This window comes from Taudactylus pleione, unplaced genomic scaffold (genome assembly GCF_031769625.1).
Source record: "Taudactylus pleione unplaced genomic scaffold, aTauple2 ptg000391l, whole genome shotgun sequence".
Classification (NCBI taxonomy): Eukaryota; Metazoa; Chordata; class Amphibia; order Anura; family Myobatrachidae; genus Taudactylus; species Taudactylus pleione.
In genome coordinates, this window is record NW_028284792.1 from 5,818,491 (window position 1) to 5,835,534 (window position 17,044).

At 43.9% G+C, this 17,044-nt stretch overlaps 1 protein-coding gene across 1 annotated transcript in view; it reads left to right on the plus strand.

The window, feature by feature from the left end:
* Window positions 1–2,015: 2,015 nt before the first annotated feature.
* The window catches only part of GALNT17 (polypeptide N-acetylgalactosaminyltransferase 17), a 492,961-nt gene continuing 477,932 nt past the window's right edge, over window positions 2,016–17,044 (plus strand). The window contains exon 1 of the mRNA XM_088445857.1: window positions 2,016–3,484. Coding sequence (XP_088301983.1) covers window positions 3,247–3,484 — 238 coding nt within the window. The 5' untranslated portion in view covers window positions 2,016–3,246. The remainder of the gene's footprint in view (window positions 3,485–17,044) is intronic.

A 17,044-nucleotide genomic window follows, 5' to 3' on the forward strand; every position in this document is an offset into this window, starting at 1 on the left:
TGGTGCCTAAACTTGACCCCCCTTTCCCTGCTCTAACCCTATCCATCCCGGCGGGGGGTGCCTAACCCTAAGTCCCCCCAGGGGTCCCTAAAGCTAACCCTCCTCCCCGGGGCTAGACGCTAAAACACCCGGCTTACCTTCGTTCGGTATGCCGGGTGTCAGGATTTAATAGTGGGGCTAATGCTAGGCGTCGGGATTTTGACGCCTATCTTTGGTCCCATGTCGGGATGTGAGAGTCGGGATATCGGTGGGTGGGATAGCGCTCGCCATATCCTGACCGCATCCCACTCACCTAAGTAGGAAAAACCTGTGGAGACCTATGACCAAGCAGCAACTTATTTGGTATAAATCACACTTTAACTTTAACACATACTTGCCTACTTTTAATTATTCCTCCTCGGGAGAAGCAAAGGAGGATAAGCAGGTGGGCAGTTAAAGTCACAAAGGACGGCTCTTCTGAAAAGAACTGTCCTTTGCGAAGAGGGAACTTCTGGATTTATGACGCAGAAGTCCCTCGGGTGTCCATTTTTGCACTTTCGTCGTATGACGTACGCGCCACGGGGGACACTGGGAATGATTCCCTCCCATGACATAAGGCAAAAAGAAGCCCATAGGCTCCTATTGGGCAACACCATCTATAGACCATGGCGTTGCCCACCGGGTCCAAGCTCTGGAAAGTAAAGCATTCCGGAGCTTGGTACATATGGGAAATGTGACCAAAATGCCGAAAAACAGAAATTTTTTGGATTTGTGCTTGCTTTTTCCCTTTAGTACATCCAGACCAAATTATTTAATGTAACCTATGCTGTCAACTCCTCGCTACAAAATCATATAAACAATTAACTATGGTTAAGATCCCATTTTATCATTAATCATATTTAATTTAACATTTTCCTGTCCTGCTCGACAGACTTCTACCATCCAGAATGTTATCATTTTTCCTATGTAGAACATTTGTTAATTTTATATCTACTAATAACATGCAGACAAAAATGTGACAATATCTGCCAAACAATACACTGTTTTTAATAACTCTTGACAGATACATATGACTGTATAGTATTTAATACATTTTTAGTAGATTTAAGGTGTAAATAAAAGAATTAAGGAGTAATAACCAGATTGCTGCATTTGCTGGCTTTATTTATAATATCATATACACCGTGCGGGCCCCATCGCTGTCATTTCTTTACAGGATCTCTATTGCTCCCCTTACTATCTGCTGCTATTACTGACTGTGCTCAGATTTGCAAACTGCTTTATCTATCTACAGAATTGCAATTAGTATTACTTTAGCTTCTAAAAAGGATCTGACTGAATGTAACAGCATATGGGAAATCCACCTACAGCATTTATTACATTTGCATTTTGCAGAAAGTCATTTCTCATCACACTAATAGTAATCTCAATAAATTGGTTTAAATCTGTTTTGCAATAAATGCTTATATATTATTTATTACTTATAATGGCCGAACTGACTTGCCTTTCTCATTGTAAACATAAAAATATTTTTATTTCTAATATTTTTACAGATGTAAACAGCATCATAATAGTAAAAATTGATTATGTAATTTGGTTTTATGGCTGGCCCAATGGCAAATAGTTATTTTGCTCATTTTTCTTATGTAATATTATTCATTAAATGTAGCCAAGCCATGTTATAATATTACCTGATGACTGCTGTATATAATCTAGTATGAGGAACCACATAACAATATTAATATCAGATATACAGTATGTAAAAATGTATTCTTTTTTGATGCACTCTTTTAGTTGCATATTCAGTCCTGTGCATTAATTATTTGAGGTGGTACAGTAATTCCCTAGTCTTGCTGACCACTGAGCACTTAAATTGTGTAAACAGGACAGTAAAGCCTTGTTCTCCTGAGCCCTGAATGTATCCAGCTGCAGATTCATAAATCCAGACCACATTTTCCGTGCAGCCTTTCTGTAGGCATGTAGCATGGGATTCAGGCAGCACACGGGAGGATGTCTCTGCACAGAAATAACCAGCTAAGAGAAATGGGAGCACAGGAGAGAGCAGCTTCTTCCAGCACCAGCAGAAAGATTCCCCAGCAGCAGCAGTACCAGGACCAAGACAGCACAATCACCATCACCTGAGACTCTGCATCCTTCCCATGGACAGCACACTGAGAGGGAGAGCTGCTGCTGCTGCTGGAGCCTGACAAGAGTGGGATGTGATGGGAGGAATCAGCTCCTAAGACCGCTTCTGCTGCTGCTGTGCTCAGGTTGGAATCAGGAGTTCAGGGAAGTGCGGTCAGCAAGCTTTGCCGCATTGTCAATTTCCTCTGCAATATTCTCTTCCCACATTCACACTTGTCCCTTCTGTGCTGTGATGAAGGCTGCTGCTGACTTATATGCCTGACTATCACCCTGGATAGTTACTATGTGCTCTCTGCAAATATATTGCAGCAAAAGAGTCTACAATTGTAAGAACACTTGTCATTATTATCAATATTGTTATCAGTTACATTTACCTTACCGCACCCAATGAGTAACTTTACAGGCTAATGTATTTTTTTATGAGTCTGGTGATGTGTGTGGCTTTTGCTTTGCATCTATCTACAGTGAAAATATTTAATAAGATTCCAATGCTGTGCTTAAAATGTCTCTATTCATCCACATTGCTGCTGTATAGTACTGGATGTTACTGAAGTTCAAGCTTGTGTTTTGACTGTTTCTCACTGGACCTTGTAAGTAAATAATTCAAATCTCTGGACATTTGCTGGACTCAGGCACAATTAAGATACATATGCTACAGTTGCAACAATTCCCATATGGAATACTGATTGGCTTTCATCCATCATCTGGATATAATACGTGGAATACTATCTGAGGGTCATTTGCATGCTGGGGAGTTCCAGTTGTTACCCAGTTTGTAAACTCTCTTTCTATCGCCTCCTGGACATGCTGAGGGTGCAGATCCTCCTCTATAAATGTTTTTACAGGCACCTGTAAAAACACTGCACGTTGATTGGCTGTGCAGCTTTGGATTCCAGATCTGAAATCAGTTCCCACTTTCAGATTGTGTTCTTAACTCTGTTGTCATCAGTAGTATTAGGAAGTTTTTGCTGTCACCGGTCGAACTAGTTCTGAATGTCTCCGCTTGGAATTTTACATTTTTCTTTTTTACAGTGATGTTTAACTGCTTCCATACCAATTTAGACATTGGCAAAAATTTCAGTTATTCCAAGAAAAACTGAAGAATCAAGATTGTGGAGGTTGATGGCTTCTCTGAGAAGAGTTAAAATCTTGTTGGTGTTGAACCTGATAGCTGTTGCTGGATTTGTTCTGTTTTTGGCTAAGTGTAGACCAATTACTTTGAAAGGTGGGGAGTCCTTCCATGAGATCCATCCAAGGGCAGAGGTGACAAACTTTACCACCCATGGGGTCAGCCCTATCCAGGAGGCAGTGCTGAAAAGGCTCTCCCTTTTAGAGGACATAGTCTACAGACAGCTCAATGGTAGGAGTGAATTGCAATATAAAACTGTATAATATATATACATACTCAAATTGAAATGCTTTGTATTGAATATTGTGCAACCATCAAGAAAATGTGGTAACGTAAGATGAGATAATATAGAAAATTAGATACTTTGATCAGTTACTGCACTATAAGTACATAGTCCAATAAAATACATGTTGATGTATTTGTACTGTATTTAATAATAATGAAACATTTTATATTTACAACGTATTATTGCTGAAATGTGTCAGTCATTCCATAAGGGCGCATTGTTCACCAAAATCATTTCTTAGCAGTGATTTCATTAAACAGCTGTATCATAAAAATAAGAAGCCTCAAGCCTCACCAACTTACCTGTGATATACTGTATATCATTATAGGATGGAATGGTCAGTGTTTACTATCAGTTAACATAGCACTGTATAATATCACTCTTATCCACAGCCCAGTAGTTTAAGTATAATTTTTATGATGGACTAATTAAAAAACAGTGCTGTGTGTTTTACTTTGTTTTGTTGACTAAACTGTAACCATTGAAAGCCAATGAGAATATTTGACCAAAGTAATTACTTTTCTGTTAGAATAAATTTCAAGTCTCTGTAGACACAGATAAATTGTTTTTACCTTAAATTATCTCAGGAAGAACATGCTGCAGGTGCAATCAGTAAGTATGTTATCATGAAATATTCATGTACAGTAGGGTTCTTCCCAAACTCAATAATATTACAATAATGTTATTTCACAAAAAGGATGTTATTTCTATAATCTACAGATTTATTTCTTGTACTTTGATCATCATTAAATGTACACATTCATGTTGCTATGTCTGTATGTTCTGGGATTAACCCTGTGAAGATAAGCACATCATTATAATCAATTGTAATTTCTGGATTGCCCTATTGTACTTGTTTCTCCATGTCTGATGACACTGTGAAATGGATTCAATCTGGTGTATTTAAATTTCTTTGAAAAGAAGATGACAAGAATGTGTATTGTACTTGTGCTAATATAAATCTATCTTTCCAATTATCTCTTATTTTTATATGAGATGTTGTTTTTCACCTGTGTAAAACCTACTGAATTTAATTATTTAAAAAGTGCAATTTAAGATAACTTTTTTTGGGGGGGAAATAATAGTGATTTGTCATAATTGCTGATTTTTTGCTCAGGATTTAAAACAATAATTTTGTAAAGTTAAAGCTAAGTTAGTTTTGCCTTTTAGAAATGGACATTTTAAATCCTGGTTCAAAAATCGCTGAAAATATGTATTTTGACAAATCATTTTTTATTAAATTCCCTCAAAATGTGCTCTGGGTAGTGTTTGCCTAAAATACAGGTACTTTTGTCTGTATACTACTAGGCTCACTATTGTATTTTCTGTTGTATAAATTTTTAGCACATTTCATTCTTTTAAGTGAAATCTTAACCTGTAATACAAAATAGAAATGGGTATATATTAAAAAGATGTTAACCAGTAGCAGCCACTCAGATCCTGAATCTCATTCTTCTAGTAGTGTTAGAAAATGAAAGTATATATCTGATTGGCTGCTATGGATGTCATCATTTTTTTTGCTTATTTTAAGATATTCCAGGTTTATATCTTAAAAATAACCACCATTGTATGGACAGCTACTGCAGATGTGTTTAGTATTTAAAACGAATGGTTATTTAACTATTATTATTATTATTATTATTATTATTATTATTATTATTATTATTATTAATTTGTTTTCATTCCTTGTAGTTTTAATGAACAGGCTTGAGAGGGGAAAATAATTAATTAACTTAAACATTGCAGGGATCAGGTATGTGGTATGGATCAGTGGCGGGCTGGGCCGGGGGGCAGGGTGCCATGTGCCCCCGGGCCACAACACCATGCGGGCCGCGGGCAGTCTGTGTCTCTGTGACACAGCTGCACCGTGCGTGTAGTGTAGCGAGCGCTACACAGTGACTGACAAAACACACAGCAACCAGCGCCGGCAGCTGTGTGTTTGTTTTGAGTGGCAGCCAATGAGAGTCTGTCAGACTCTCACTGACTGCTGCTGCGCCCACTGCAGGAGCCTCTCCATCTTCCGGCTCCTGCAGTGGGTAATGGGAGAGATGTCATGACGTCATGACATCTCTCCCATAATGCAGAGCAGCCCGGCCCGGTGAGGACAAATGGAGGAGCTTATGGCGGCGGCAGGAGCGAGGATTCAGGTAAGTGTTTTTTTTTATTACGTGTGTCTACTGGGGGGGGGCACTACATGGGTCACTACAAGGGGGAGAGTACTACTGGGGGCACTACAAGGGGGGGACTTCTACTGGGGGCACTACAAGGGGGAGAGCACTACTTGGGACCCTACAATTGGGAGTCCACTACTGGGGGCATTACAAGGGGGGGACTACTGCTGGGGGCACTACAAGGTGGGGACTACTACTGGGGGCACTACAGGGGGAGAGCACTACTGGGGGCACTACATGGGGGATTACTACTAGGGGCACAACAAAGGGGGGCTACTACTGGGGGCACTACAAGGGGGGACTACTACTGGGGGCACTACAAGGGGGGGACTACTACTGGGGGCACTACAAGGGGGAGAGCACTACTGGGGGCACTACAAGAGGGGGACTACTACTGGGGGCACTACAAGGGGGACTACTACTGGGGGCACTACAAGGGGGATTACTACTGGGGGCACAACAAGGGGGGCTACTACTGGGGGCACTACAAGGGGGGATTACTACGGGGGGCACTACAAGGGGGGGACTGCTACTGGGGGAACTACAAGGGGGGGACTACTACTGGGGGCACTACAAAGGGGGTACTACTACTGGGGGCACTACAAGGGGGGGACCACTGCTGGGGGCAGTGCATAGGGGGTACCACTATTGGGGGCACTATATAACGGGCTTACTATTGGGGGCACAAGGGGCACTGCACAGGGGGCCCACTGCTGGGGGCACTGTATGAGGGGCACTGCATAGGGGGATCACTACTGGGGCAGTACTGGAGGCATGCATAAGGGGGTCCTCTTCTGGGGCACAGGGGGCACTGCATATGGGCACCACTACAGGGGGCTGCCCCTAATCTTTATTTTTACATTAATTCCATATGGACCCGCCTCTTCCCTGGAACAATTGAGGGGGGATGGGGGGCGCCGTAGCACGCACGTGCTCCGGGCACCCTGGCTATATGCTACTCCTCTGCCAGGGCCACCTGCATGCATTTGCCCCCGAGGCTAAAAGTTGCCAGCCAGCCCCTGGTATGGATACCACAGTGCAATGTTCCCAATAGGTTACACAATCACTTTAGGACAGGTACTTTTTTGCGGTGCCTGTAAATAGATTTATTTTTTGGTAATGTGGTGCATAATATATAGCACTATCACAAATTAACAGAGGAAACTTGTTATACGGGTTAAATAGAATTCATACATGCTTCTTTATACATTTTTTTGTATGTCCTTCGATGCTATATACTACTGTATAACAATGGGAAATGTAACTGGAAAAATGTGTATTCACGTCTGTAAATACTAATCAAGTGTAACGTTTTAATCAAGTAGTAAATTAAACCAAATTAATAAAACTAACTATGGCACTTATCAGTCAGTTTACCAGTCAATTGTAAAATAAAAAAGGGGAAAAATGGATCTTGGTTGGATTTTCCTGTAAATGAAATCAGCTTCTTATTACTACTTGTTGAGCTGTCTATTTGATGCATGGTTCATAGATGTGTTTTAAGATCTTAATGTTGATGGTCAAAACCGATCGATCACTGCACTGCTCAGTTCCAGCTCTAGAATAATCAATGTATTCATCCATGTTTCCTGCCTGTACATTTCAATTCCCATAACACTAATTAATATATCAGTATATGATTCTCAAGGTGTAATTAAAAAGCACAATGGTCTGATTATCATTATGTATCAAAAGTGAATGAAGACTTTGCTAGACCCATAAAGCAATTCCTCCTCAGTCACACCTAATTTTTAGGTACTCTGTGCCTGTTGCCACATAATTTATCCCCATGTTTGGATTACCAAGGAACATGCAGATGTCATTCTGGCATGTAACATGAAGCGTGAGCACCTGCATAAGCAAATGTACTCGGGTAGATAAACTCAGCCAATTACATGGCCCCCTCAGCACAAAGTCGCAAACTGTGGCATCACATAGACAGGACTGGCTATGATGCGATTCGCTGAGCCTGCAAGTTTGTGGAAGATTAACCTACACACACAATCAAGTTATAGATGTACCTAGCTGTCATCAGGGCACACCTCAATGCATACTTCAGGGAGATTGTGAAAGTAACACCTATGAGCGTGGCGATAAAGTGGACATGTACTGCTACATCCTGGAGACATGTCATAAAATGGACTTCCATCCAAATGTAAATGAGCCCCAAAGCAGTTAGTAAGATCTATTTGTTGATGAAAACACACAGATACTTCTCAGGGCTTGCTCATGTATTGTGTTTTACAAGGTTCCATATAAGTGGCCAAGAGGATCCTTATATGAAATGCATGTAGCCATAGGGATCACTTAGGCAATAATAGCAGGACTTCACCAGGACTTCTCAGATAAACCTTTTTGAAACTTTTTAAATGTAATTTTCCATCTTTATGTGTGTTTGTGTGATATTTTTAAATAAATGTTATTGAACTACTACCTACTACACTATGAGAGCATTCTTCTCTCCCTCTTTGTTGTGATTGCTGGAGTTACAGTAAGTGCCACATATTGCATGCAGTAGAGGTATCGCTGGTGTGGTTCCAGGAAAAGACACAGCTGTCGATTCAGACCCAGAGGCTAAGCTGCGCTCTCTCTGCCAAAAGGGTTTGTTATGCAAATTCAGTGATCGCACTGTCTGGTGTAAGGACACCCTCTATGTCTTAGCGATGGCAGAGCAAACACACGCTGGTCTAAAGATGCCCACTTTTCCTTCTCAACACACGTCATCTCCAGGAAGTGTATGATTAATCAGAACCATCGAGAGCCATCGGAGCAGCACACAGCGCTTGAGGTAGACTCTACCCCACCGAAGCACTGCGATCACTGCAGGCTGAAATACAACCAAGTGAAGTGTACAATGACGTTTCCATGCTAATTATGCACACCCATAAAACTCAGTTTTGATGCTAAGACACGCCTACGTTTGTAGCATCACTCCCCCGCTCACAAGCACCTTCCCCTGTTACTACCCACAAACGGCACATTCTGTCACTCAAAGTAGCGTCCAGTCTGTGTACTACGAGCGCATGATTCCCCGAAGCAGTGACTGGTTCGCGCAAGCATCCGCCGCTTAGCGTCTGGGTCTGAATCAGGCCCACAATACTACATGCCTATTAATTTAGATTAATATGGTACGCATTCTATTATTAAGCAATGTGCTGGTATTTTGTTAATCATATTACACTATAAGGCGCTTGTTCTCACCTTTTCTATTTTATAAACTTGGGGGATCTGGCAACGGTCCAATTGGAGAACATAGAGCTGCCACCGTGAGATATTGTGGAATTATAGTTGAACAGATTGATTTATCTAAGAACAATTACACAGAAATCCACTGGTCTTAGCGCTTTTTTCAGTACCAAATTGTATTTTTATTTATATATATATATATATTCCATAAAAAACCTTATGGTTTCATATATCCCATTAAGGCTTCTTAGACGTGATCTGAAATTTCACAAAACCTATTGAATTTCTGCCACTCAAACTTTAAAAAGCAATGAAATTATGATCATTAAGGCTGACACCTTAATGGAAGTGTTCCTTGCGTAATACAGATATGGTATGCCATGACACCATTTGGTTAACTGCAGATTCAGCATTCTCACAGAGTGAGATTGCTGTCACTCACAAAATGGTGGCGCTGTTAATTCACAGAATTGTCTGCTCATTGGAATACACACATGCAGTCTATGCAACTGATTTTTGAGCAGTTATGTGGCACACACATCTCATTCATACTTGCCGACATTCAGCTCCCTCTTTCCGAGAGGGAGCTGAATGTCTGCTTACAGTGGGGAGCGTGGCCGGGCAATAATGATGTATTGTGGGTGGGGCCGGGGGCGTGATCGCATCATCGTGGCCCTGCCCCTTCTTCACAATGCCTGAATAAATGGTATTGTGAAGCAGGGGGCGGGGCTACAATGACACGGTTTCTATATTTACTCTGGGGTTGGCCGGGAGGGTCGGCGGCTGCCGGGAGGGTCGGCGGCTGCCGGGAGGCTTGACTCCCGGCCAAATCAGGAGGGTAGGCAAGCCTGATCTCATTCAGTGCCCACAATCTTCCCATTCAGTCACCACAATAATCCCACTGGGTTCCAACATCCTTCTCACTCAAAACATCCATCTAATTATACACATTCAGCTCTCTAATTGCTAAAACTATCATACTCTATCTTTGCATCTACACTATCTTCGCCTCCATGCTGCTATAACTTCCCCAATCCCTACAGCTGTGTGGTCTCCCAACTGTGCTAGTCTGCATGCCCTCATCCACACCAATATGTCTTTCCCCATATGCACCGCCCTGTCTTCCAGCATCCGTGCCACTGTGTTTCCTTCCATCTGCACCACTGCCTTACCCCCAGCCACATCACTATGTCTTCCCGTCATCTCTGCCACTCTTTCTTTCTCCTTCTTCACCATTTTGTCCATCCCCAACCATGCCATTCTGTCTTTCCCCTCCCACCCGCTCCACTCTGTCTTCCCACTCATCCACACCAATCTGTCTTCCCCAATCCCTACTGTTGTGTGTTCTCCCATTGTGCTAGTCTGTATTCCTCAACCACACCAATCTGTCTTTACCCATCTGCTCTGCTCCCCCAAACCATACCACTCTGCCTCCTGCCCATGTGCATCACTGTTTTCCACCAATCTGCATCACTTTGGCTCGCCCCATCTGTACTGCTTAATCTCACCCTCTCCATGCCTTTCTTTCTGCCCCATCCACACCGCTCTGTCTTCTGCCCATCCACCATACTTTTATCCCATCTGCGCAGCTCTATGTTCTGCTCAGACCTCAGTTGCATAGACTGCATGTGTGTATTCCAATGAGCACACAATTCTGTGAATTAGCAGCTCCACCATTTTGAGTGTGACAGCAATCTCACTCTCTGAGAGTGCTGAATCTGCAGTTAACCACATGGTGTCATGGCATACCATATCTGTATTATGCAAGGAACACGTCCATTAAGGCGTCAGCCTTAATGATTGTAATTTCATTGCTAGTTGAAATTTGAGTGGCAGAAATTCAATAGGTTTTGTGACATTTCAGATCATGTCTAAGAAGCCTTAATGCGACATGTGAAACCATAAGGTTTTTTGTCTATGAAATTTCATTGCTTTTTTAAAATTTATTAACTATCAGGGTTTGGAGGAGCAAACCAAGCCACCTGTAGGGGAGAAGGACAACAAAATGATACACTAGTGCAGATGGAAGAGGGGCCGGCACACAAGAGGTGGTTTGGGAGGTGCAGAATGAGAGATGGCTGCGGGGGCAGGCTGTAGGTGTGCACAGTAGCGGCAGCAGCGGGGGTGCGGAGCAGTGGCAGCAGTGAGGCAGTGCACAGGGGCATCAGTGGGTGACAGAGGGCTCACCAGTACTGGGCATGCACCTGAGAAAATAAAATCAATAAGTCACAGATGCACAGACGCATCAGTGAGATCCATTTATGCACCGATGTTAAAAATTTAATGTGTAAAATTAAAAAAAAGGTGCCCCCTCCAAAGCACAACCAGCCCCAGGCTTTTGACGGCCAGACATGGTTGTGAAAATACAGGGGACAAAAAGCATAGGGGGTCCCCTGTATCTAGCACAACCAGCACCGAGCTAGTCAGAACCAGCCCTGGTTGCCAAAATACAGGGGACAAATGACGTAGGTCCCCCGTACTTTGTGCAACCAGCACTGGGCTCTGATCCAGTCCTGATTCTGGAATTATATAGGAAAAAAATTAGTAGGGTTCCCCTGTATTATCCAGAACCAGCACCATACTTTTTCTTGCAGGGGGCTAATGCCACAGCCAGGGGAGCCCTTTCACCGGGCACCCCAGCCGAAGCATTAACCCTGACCACTTGTCATCCCAGGCCGGGGATCCCTGGGGAGCATAACCAGCACTGGGTTAATCAGAACTATCCCTGGTTGCCAAAATTGGAGGACAAACGATGTAGCGGTCCCCCGTACTTTGCGCAGTCATCACTGGCCTCTGATCCGGTCCTGGTTCCTGAAATACAGGATGAAAAAATGAGTAGGGTCTCCCTGTATTATCCAGAACCAGCACCAGACTTTTTTTTAGTGGGGGGCTAATGCCACAGCCAGGGGAGCCCTTTCACAGGGCCCCCCAGCTGAAGCATTAACCCTGACCACTAGCCAGCCTAGGACAGAGATTCCTGGGGAGCTGGGACCCCCCCAATAAATGGGTTCCCCTCTCTAGGGCAAACCAGGCCTAGGCTGATAGCTTGGGGTTATTTTCCTTTGCAGGTGAACCACAGATCCCAGCAAGCCTCCCCTACATGCTGTTACTTGGAGAACCACAAGTACCAGCATGCAGGGCATTAGGTATTAGGACCTGTAGTCCACCTGTAAAAAAATAAAAAATAAACACAAAACACTTTATTATTTTAATATTTTATTTTACAGGTCTTCACCTGAGGGACGGCGGCCTTTAAGCTCTTTTACATGGCTGCCACTACCCCAGGGCTTTGGTGTCTTTGCCTGGTGGGAGCAACCCACCAGGGCTTTGGTATCTTCTCCTAGTGGGCTGCAGACTGTGTCAGCTCTTTTTCATGTTGCTGCCACCCACTAGGACTTTCAGCGTCTTCGCCTGGTGGGCGCCAAATTGCCAGGACTTCGGAGTCTTCACCTAGTGAGCAGCAGCCTGTGTCAGCTCATTTTCGTGGCTGCCGCCCAGTAGGTTTTCCAGCGTCTTTCTGCTTCAGGAGTTCTTCATTGCTTCCTCCCGGCCGTCGGACTGCCATGCCACCTCCTCATGCTGGCTTATATAAGCCAGACAAGGGTGCAGGGCGATGACGGCGTGAGCAGTGATTAGCTCGCGGCGGCCATCTTTGGATTTCAAAAATTGCGCTGTGGAGCCTTTTTTTAAGTGGGCTCCGCTGCCGAACTCTGCAGAATGGCAGGCAAGGACTGGATCCTCTCGGATCCAAGCCTGCCGCCAACACACACTGCCACCAGTATCCCCGCCGCTGGGTCCCGCTCACGCCCACTCTGCCGCCGCCGCTGACACTCGTGCTGCCGCCGATGATGTCTGCACCACCGCAGCTGGTGTCCGCTTAGCCACCGCTGCCGGATCCCCGCCGCTTCTACCACCCGCTGCCATTGCCTGGTCGCTCCACCGCTAATGCTATTCAGTATCTGACCTCACATGCTTTATTTAGATTAATTTACCACTGTATTATTATTATTATTTAGTTTGTCTTTTTCTGAACCTGACTCTTTATGATTTTGATTTAAATTTATTTATACATTTTATATACTGTATTAATTAATATCATCATTTCATCCTGTCAGTAGCACGATGCTTCTATCATTTTTTTTTCTTTAATATAAGGGCCCTTATAATATATATATATATATATATATATATATATGTATATATATATATATATATGTATATATATATATATATATATGTATGTATATATATATATATATATATATATATATATATTAGGGGTGTGCGCCGGCCTCTTTTCGTGTTTTGGTTTTGGATCTGGATCTTTCTTCGTGTTTTGGATCTGGATTGGTTTTGCCAAAACCACCCTTCCGTGTTTTGGGTTCTGGGTTTTGTGTTTTGGATCTGTATTTTTTTTTAAAAAAGCATAAAAACAGCTAAAATCACAGAATTTGTGGGTTTTTCTGCTCCTATGCTATTATTAACCTCAATAACCTTAATTTCCACTCATTTCCAGTCTATTCTGAACACCTCACACCTCACAATGGTGTTTTTATGTCCAAAAGGTTGCACCGAGGTAGCTGGATGACTATGCTAAGTGACACGAGTGGGCGGCACAAACACGTGGTCCATCTAGGAGTGACACTGCAGTGGCAGACAGGATGGCAGTTTGAAAAACTAGGCCCCAAACATTACATAATGCAAAGTAAAAAAGAGGTGCAAGATGGAATTGTTCTTGGGCCCTCCCACCCACCCTTATGTTGTATATAACAGGACATGCACACTTTAACAAACCAATCATTTCAGCACCAGGGTCTGCCACACGACTGTGGCTGAAATGATTGGTTCGTTTGGGCCCCCACAAAACAAGCTGGCAATTAATCTGTCCCAGCACAAACTGGCTCTACGGAGGCAAGATGTCGTCCTCATCCTCCTCATCCACCGATTCCTCACCCTCTTCAGTGTTGTGTACATCCTCATCCTCACAGAGTATTAATTCATCCCTGCTGGAATCCACAACCACAGGTCCCTCTGTACGTTCTGGAGGCTGGTCTCCCTGGAAGAGTTGATAATTCATTTTTATGTACATCATCTCCACATTTTGTGGAAGCAACCTCCTACACCATTCACTGACAAGGTTCCCGGCTGCACTAAACACTCTTTCGGAGTACACACTGGAGGGGGGGCAACTCAGGTAAAAGAGAGCCAGTTTGTACAGGGGCCTCCAAATTGCCTCTTTTTCCTGCCAGTACAGGTACGGACTGTCTGACATGCCTACTTGGATGCTGTCACCGATGTAATCCTTTAACAGACAGACGCATGCTTGTCGCTGCTGCTTTGAGGATGCAGGTGCGGCTACAGCCCACACAATTCACAAAGACAGGAAAAAAAGAAGAATTTTTTATTTTTGTGGAGCGCTCTTTGAGGGTTACACCACCCTTTAACAGAAAGATGCACGCTTGTCGCTGCTGCTTTGAGGATGCAGGTGCGGCTACTGCGCATACATTTCACACACAAACAGAAAAAAAGAAGATTATTTTATTTTGGTTGGAGCGCACTTTGAGGGTTACACCACCCTTTAACAGACAGACGCACGCTTGTCGCTGCTGCTTTGAGGATGCAGGTACGGCTACAGCCCACACAATTCACAAAGACAGAAAAAAAAGAAGAATATTTTTATTGTTTGTGGAGCGCACTTTGAGGATTACACCACCCTTTAACAGACAGACGCACGCTTGTCGCTGCTGCTTTGAGGATGCAGGTGTGGCTACAGCCCACACATTTCACAAAGACAGAAAAAAGAAGAATTTTTTATTTTGTTTGGAGTGCACTTTGGGGGTTACAGCTCCCTTTAACGGACAAGCCAGCTGGCCCTTTACTTATGACACAGGCGCACACAGTCGCTGAATGGCAAAAGTTGCCAGAAATTTTTCGGGCCACCCAAAGCGTCTCCTGCACGCCCCTGTCGCTTTTCAGAAAATTCTGCACCACCAAGTTTATTGTGTGAGCAAAACATGGGACGTGCTGGAATTTTCCCAGATGTAATGCCCGCACAATATTGGTGGCGTTGTCAGATATCACAAATTCCCAGGAGAGTCTAAGTGGGGTAAGCTACTGGGCGATGATTTCCCTCAGTTTCTCTAAGAGGTTGTCGGCGGTGTGCCTCTTACTGAAACCGGTGATACACAGCGTAGCCTGCCTTGGAACGAGCTGGCGTTTCTGAAATGCTGCTACTGGTGGCACTGCTGTTGTTGCTGCGTAAAGTGATACATTTACCCAGTTGGCTGTCACAGTCATATAGTCCTTAGTCTGCCCTGTTCCACTTGTCCACATGTCCGTGTTTAAGTGAACATTGGGTACACCAGCATTTTTCAGGACACTGAGGACACTTTTTGTGACGTTTCTGTACAGTCTCGGTATCGCCTGCCTAGTGAAGTGGAATCTAGACGGGATTTGGAACCAGGGACACACTACCTCCATCAATTGTCTAAATCACACTGCACGAATGGCGGATACCGGACGCACGTCTAACACCAACATAGCAGTCAAGGCCTCAGTAATACGTTTTGCTTCAGGATGACTGCTGTCGTACTTCATCCTCCTTGCTAAGGACTGTTGGAGGGTCAATTGTTTAGTAAAAGTAGTGATGTTCCTACTTCCTCTCTGGGATGATGAACAACTCCCAGCAGAAGCAACAGCACTAGGAGGAAGTGGTTCTTGATCTTTCCCTATTTAATTTTATCGTAGAAAGTTTGGTCCTCCATTTATGTTATATTGATATGTACGTGTGTCTAAGGCGCACACAAACACAGAAAATAATTTTTTATTTTTGTTGGAGACTAGTGCACTTTGTGGGTTACACCACCCTTTAAGAAATGAGCCAGCTGGCCCTTTACTTATGGGACACAGGCGCACACTTGGCGCTGCTCCTTTGTTGATGCAAGTGCAGCCACAGTGCACACAATTCACAAACACAGAAAATATTTTTTATTTGGTTTGGAGTGCACTTTGGGGGTTACAGCACCCTTTAACGGTCAAGCCAGCCGGTCCTTTACTTATGACACAGGCGCATGCTTGGCGCTACTTTGTTGATGCACTGCGGCTACTGCACACACAATTCACAAACACAAAAATATATATATATTTTTTTTTTTTGGAGTGCACTTTGGGGGTTACAGCACCCTTTAACGGTCAAGCCAGCCGGTCCTTTACTTATGACACAGGCGCATGCTTGGCGCTGCTCCTTTGTTGATGCACGTGCAGCCACAGTGCACACAATTCACAAACACAGAAAATATTTTTTTATTTGCTTTGGAGTGCGCATTGTGGGTTACAGCACCCTTTAATGGTCAAGCCAGCCGGCCCTTTACTTATGACACAGGTGCACACTTGGCGCTACTATGTTGATGCACGTGTGGCTACTGCGCACACAATTCACAAACACAGAAAAAAGATTTAATTTTTTTGCACTTGGGGGGAGCACCCCTGATGGACAGAGCACCCCCTGGACAACGCTACAGCACCCCTTTAGGATTGGGACACTACACAGGACTTTGGAGTGGACACAGCCCCTATGGACAACTAACTGCACAACACAGTACAGCCAGCCCCTATGGACTTTGGAGGAGTGGACACAGCCCCTATGGACAACAGCAGCACATCACAACACAACCAGCCCCTATGGACTTTGGAGGAGTGGGCACAGCCCCTATGGACAACAGCAGCACAGCGCAGCACAGCACAGCACTACACTACACTACACAGCCCAGGCTGCCCTAACTCCCACCCTCCCTCTTCACTGTCCACAGCCGAGTGAGAAAATGACACCGACGCGGGTACCTTATATAGAATCCAAAACCCGCGAGACCCGGAAGGCGGGATGATGACGTTTTGCCTCGATTTCAGATCCGAGTCAGGCGGGAAAAGTCGAGCCTGACTCGGATCAGCCTCGGATTGGGGGGGCTCGGGGGGGTTCGGATTTCAGAAATCCGAACCCGCTCACCCCTAATATATATATATATATATATATATATATATATATATCATATATACATACATTCAGTTTCCAGGGAAATAAAAAAGGAGACCAACACACCACCTTATAGCAAAAATAATCAATAAAATTGTATTGTAGATACAGCCATATTA